This window comes from Diaphorina citri, unplaced genomic scaffold (assembly GCF_000475195.1).
Source record: "Diaphorina citri unplaced genomic scaffold, Diaci psyllid genome assembly version 1.1 scaffold1955, whole genome shotgun sequence".
Lineage (NCBI taxonomy): Eukaryota > Metazoa > Arthropoda > Insecta > Hemiptera > Psyllidae > Diaphorina > Diaphorina citri.
Genome location: NW_007379381.1, coordinates 20,314 through 26,180, shown reverse-complemented (window position 1 = coordinate 26,180; position 5,867 = coordinate 20,314). Strand labels below are relative to the sequence as shown.

The window sequence follows — 5,867 nt, the reverse complement described above, 5'->3', positions numbered from 1 at the left end:
CCAGGAAGTGATTTTCCACGGACATAGATCCTGTTCAAATTCGGTCTCTGTGAACTCCCAATCCTCCACTCGTAATGTTCAGCGGTCTAGACTTCCTGTCCAAAAGTCAAACGTCGGGTTTGAACGCTATCCACGCCATTCCCAGCTTCCACGAGGCCAAAACTTGCAGCCCCACCGCCAGCAGCTGCGACCTGCTACCATCTTTTGAAACACCGCCCGCTTACATTTCTCGCCTCAGCTACGAGAATCGCATTCTCATCTTTACGCATGCGGTGTTGCGGGAGGAAAACGCACGCGCCGAGCGGTACCTGAACGCAAGGGGAGACCGGTTTGCGGTTCTCTATTTGGATCGGATTGGGGATGAAGGGATTCTGCTGGAGGAGGAACTGAAACGGCAAACCAATCAGGTAAACCTGTGCTTCTGAAAGTTGTCGCCACCGCGGCACACTTTCCAAGACTCCAAATCTCGCGGCACACAGTTTGAGAAGCGGTGAGGTAAACGGTCGGCCTTTTACAGGAATGGTAACTTCACCTTCTTAAATGGCATTTGGATTTGTCAAAAATCACACTTATGTTGGATTTCACTAATATTTATTCAGTCATTAGAAGATTAGAACTCCTGTTAAGCTAACAGCCAGTTAAGTTCCATTTAATTTGCAGTCTCTTCTTGATCCCCTGTGTGCCGCGTCCATTTTAGTTTAGGACTATTGCACTGTATGCTTTCTTTCATTTGTAATTTAATAAAAAAATATATGTAAAACATAAAGCCAAGTGTTTTTACTCACCCAAAATCATTTTTAGATAAATAAAATTGTTGAAAAATAGACAAGTTTCATTTAACGAGTTATGGCCGGTGGCTGATAAAAGAAAAAAGTTTGAATTTTACAAAATTAAAATTCCGAAATGAAAATCTCAAGTAAAAAATAAAAATCGCCAGCATACTACAGCAAGCCAGCTAGAATCGACTCCAGGAAGTGATTTTCCACGGACATAGATCCTGTTCAAATTCCCTCTCTGTGAACTCCCAATCCTCCACTCGTAATGTTCAGCGGTCTAGACTTCCTGTCCAAAAGTCAAACGTCGGGTTTGAACGCTATCCACGCCATTCCCATTTTTTTTTTTTTTTTTTTTTTTTTTTTTTTTTTTTTGGCTTTATGGTTCTCTGGACAAAATTTGCACCACCATTTTCGTTTCCTGGTAAAAAGACCTTTAATTTGATATATAGGTCGACCAGGTTTGGATAAGTCCTTCTATGGGGACAGACCGACCGACTGACAGACACCGAAGCGAATACAATAGTCCGTCCCTTATACCTTTTTATTACTATTGTAATAATAAAGGACAGACGGACTAAAAAGGCGCTGATGATTACCTTCTCTTGAATCTGTGGCGGTCTCTGCCACTCAACCTCTGTCTCAGTGCCTGGTTTGATCAGGTCTCGTAGTTTGCCAACATCAACAGTTGTATTAATATTGGACTGTAACACTGATCTGTGTGTCGAGAGTAGATATTTGTATTTATCGAGTCCTTATGTGTATTTGTATTATGTGTAGTAACGCCTGAATGGAAATCTCATGTGTCATGAAATTCTGCTTTCAGAGTATTTCTAAAATAAATCTGTGCCCTAAATCACCAAAGTATGGAAAAGTATTTACAATTCCATATTTCGATATGATTCGTCCAAATTCAAAATTCTGCTTTTCCATTGGCTATTACACTTGTAAGATACTTTTCCATACTTTGGTTATTTAGGGCACTGATGAGAGGCATACTACGGGATGGGCATGCTAAGACACGGACCACACGAGTTCACCGTACCAGTTGTTTCATTGCTACATGATGCGTTTTTCTTCAAAAGAGAAGAGATGAGCTTCAGGAGAGGGGAAGTCATCTCAGTTTCCGAAAGAAAAGACGACTGTACTATCCAGTAGCTATGTGAGCGTCAAATAGTCAATCCAGTTGACAAGGGACAGACCTGACAGGTACGCCTAATCAGGTCCACATGTCAGGTCTACCTAATATTGTGTGTGCTCACCAGGTATCAGGTAAACCTGACAGGCGGACCTTTTCGGCCGTACCTGCCAGGTCTCCCTGATAGTGAATGGCTGGCTGAAGAAAAAGAAGAACAAAGTGAGCCTCAGATATTATCAAGGGACAACTGTTTTCAATTGACTCTAGGTCAGTGGTTCTCAAACTTTTTTTTTGGCCGCGGAGCATCAAGCAACTGCTGTAAACTCTACGGAGCACCCCCACCCCCAACTCTTTAGGAATTTTTAAAAATAGAGAAAAAATAATAGAAAACACACTTGATGTTATAATGAAATTTAAAAAATGTTGGAATTTATTTTAAATGCGGTAAGAAAAATGAAACTATGCGGAGTACCTGGAAGCTCTTCGCGGAGCACCTGAAAACTCTTCGCGGAGCACAGTTTGAGAACCACTGCTCTAGGTCGTACGGTATAAGTTCCTCACACGGATTAGCTGTCACGAGTATAAGAATAGACCAAGTCGTCAATTATCTCGGTATTCTAGATATCTACCTACGTGTTTGTGTGTTTATCATATGTTTGTAATTCTTTCCATCAGTGGACAGGATCACATGTTAGGAATTATAGGGTTCGGCAAGGTCAGATCATCTTCTCCGTTCTAAGTAGCCTCCGTGGGCGAGTGGCTATCACAGTAGGCTTGCACGCAGGAGGTTCGATTCCCGGCGGGGCCGAGGCTTTTTTCGGCTCTGTGTTCGGGAGTTTGGGGTTCACTCAGCCTCGTGAGGACAATTGTGTAGCTACTTTAATCGAGTAGCGACCAGTGGCGGCATTACCAGAATCGGCGTTTTTCGTCAGCCTCTCAATCAGCCCTAACTAGGGTGATTGCTTTGGGCTGACATTTGGTTTTGGCTACAAAATTTTTACGAGTGGATGCCCTTCGCACTTCAGACTGGTATGTTCCTTATGACGTTTTAAAAATCTTAAATTAAAAAAAGTCACATATTTTAATGATTAGCACCGAAAAAGAATATATGACTTTTTTTATTTTTTACATTTACAATATGTATACATTTTATCCATTATGTCTAGCTGGGCGACGTTAAACAATGTCTGGCTTGGGGACGTTAAAAAGGGAGTAGACGAGCTTAGTCTGGCTGGGGGACTTGAAACAGGGGGTATACCAGCCTGAATTTTCCTTGCTAAAGCAAAGGTTGAATGCGAAGGGCATCTACTCGTAAAATTTGTAGCCAAAATCAAATGTCAGCCCAAAGCAATTACTCTAGCTAGGGCTGATTGAGAGGCTGAATAAAAACGCCGACACGGGAAAAGGTGAAGAAAAAGAAGACAATACATTTTATCCATTCTAAGTAGCCTCCGTGGGCGAGTGGCTATCACACTAGGCTTGCACGCAGGAGGTCCGGGTTCGATTCCCGGCGGGGCCGAGGCTTTTTTCGGCTCTGTGTTCGGGAGTTTGGGGTTCACTCAGCCTTGTGAGGACAATTGTGTAGCTACTTTAATCGAGAAGCGACCAGTGGCGGCATTACCAGAGTAAAAAGAAATTATAGATATGTCAGAAATAGTACAAGAGGCTCTTAGTAATGCTGTGATATCCACAAAAATTGTGAAGAAGCTCTCAGCTTCAGCACAAATAAATCATGATTTAGATTAGATTTTAAGACGATACATTTCATCCATTATTATATCTAGGTCCGATTTAGAACTGGAACAGGATTCTACCAGCGCGTTGAACGTCACAATCCGAAACTGGAATGCTGCCACCAAGTTGATCAAGCGGTTCTGCATTCGAGCCAAGAACGATTCCATGCGAGAGCTCAAAGCGCTGGGAATCGACATCGTCCGAACCGCGGCAGCGTTCACGAATCCGCACACGATCAAGCTGTCAAACAGAAGTGTCACCGGGTTCAACTTCCTCCTGGCCGTTGAGAGACGGTGTCTTCCGGAGCCGCGCAACAGTGCTCTGATCTCGGCGGACGACCTGTTCCGCTTGGGCGCGTGGCCTGGGAAGACGCTAGTCCTGGGAGGCTCGCTCATGGCGGTGGAGATCGCAGCCACGCTCAACTTCCTGGGCGTACCCGTCACCCTGGTGTACTCGCGGCGATTACTCAAACATTTTGACCAGGAGATGGTCAGGATTCTTCTGTCATCCTTGACTAAGGCGGGCGTTTCCATTCAGTGCTGCGTGATCGAGAAGGTCATCTCTTCGTTCGACGGCATGAAGGGAGTTCGCGGCTTTCACCCGGAGTCGAAGGAACCGTTCGCGGACGTTTTCAAAACCGTGGTGAACGCCATGGAGAAGAAATTCGACTTTGCGGCGTTGAACCTCCACCACATTGGCGTGGACATTAAGAAGAAATCCTATGTCGTCTGCAACGAGAAGGACCAGACCTCTGTGGGAAACATCTTCGCGGTTGGTGGTATCGTTCACGGGAAGCCCAACAATGCGTCTATGGCAGCCATCTCAGCGCGGCTGATTATTGAGAGACTCTACGGCATGCAAGACCAGCTGATGGATTACTCCTTCCTACCCGTGGTTGTCCGGGGGGATGTTGAGTTTGGGACGGTGGGGATGAGTGAAGAGGCTGCCGCGAAAGTTTACGGTGCAGACGGGCTCGTTATTTACAAATCCTCATATCCTACCTTCGATAACCTTCTCGATCCACTTTTGCCGGAGAACTTTGTCAAGCTGGTCTGCCTGAAGGGAGGAGAGAGGGTTCTAGGGATTCACGTGATAGGGCAGAATGTGGCGGGGATGATCTTCGGCTACTCACTTGCACTCATCCTACCTTCGATAACCTTCTCGATCCACTTTTGCCGGAGAACTTTGTCAAGCTGGTCTGCCTGAAGGGAGGAGAGAGGGTTCTAGGAATTCACGTGATAGGGCAGAATGTGGCGGGGATGATCTTTGGCTACTCACTTGCACTGAGGAAGTTTCTGACGAAAGCAGAGCTGGATGGGACCATGTGTGTGGATATGTCTAACATGAGTATGATCACGAGATTGAATTGAAGTGTGTTCACTGTTTGAAATTCGAATAAATAACTGAAAATTATTCTTGTTGTTACTGTTGTTGCTGCTGAGGTAGTAGCTGAAGTAGAAGTAGTAGCTAAAAAGACTAAAAAGTTGATTATCTCACAAATTCACAAACCTAATAATCTTTCCTAATACCTTAATACTTATTGATGATTTTGTTCTTCTTCGTGTTTTCCCATGTTCAGATGGGGTCGGTGTTTGTTGTCGGCCTGTCAATCAGCTACAGCAACAGCTACAAATACAAAATTCCTGACCTTACAAATTCGTAGCACTAAAAATCACGTGGCATTAGAAATACTCACTTGCACTGAGGAAGTTTCTGACGAAAGCAGAGCTGGATGGGACCATGTGTGTGGATATGTCTAACATGAGTATGATTACGAGATTGAATTTGCACTGAGGAAGTTTCTGACGAAAGCAGAGCTGGATGGGACCATGTGTGTGGATATGTCTAACATGAGTATGATCACGAGATTGAACTGAAGTGTGTTCACTGTTTGAAATTCGAATAAATAGCTGAAAATTATTCTTGTTGTTACTGTTGTTGCTGCTGAGGTAGTAGCTGAAGTAGAAGTAGTAGCTAAAAAGACTAAAAGTTGATTATATCACAAATTCACAAACCTAATATCTTTCCTAATACCTTAATACTTATTGATGATTTTGTTCTTCTTCGCGTTTTCCCATGTTCAGATGGGGTCGGTGTTTGTTGTCGGCCTGTCAATCAGCTACAGCAACAGCTACAAATACAAAATTCCTGACCTTACAAATTCGTAGCACTAAAAATCACGTGGCATTAGAAATACTCACTTGCACTGAGGAAGTTTCTGA

General features: G+C 44.0%; 1 protein-coding gene across 1 annotated transcript; it reads left to right on the top strand.

Moving 5' to 3' along the window:
• The first annotated feature begins 74 nt into the window (after positions 1-74).
• On the top strand, positions 75-5,439 carry LOC103517771 (thioredoxin reductase 1, mitochondrial-like). Its single transcript, XM_026829750.1, has 3 exons — positions 75-407; positions 3,658-4,777; positions 5,342-5,439. Exons 1-3 carry the CDS (start codon positions 75-77, stop codon positions 5,437-5,439), a joined length of 1,551 nt encoding a protein of 516 aa, XP_026685551.1.
• Positions 5,440-5,867: the final 428 nt, after the last annotated feature.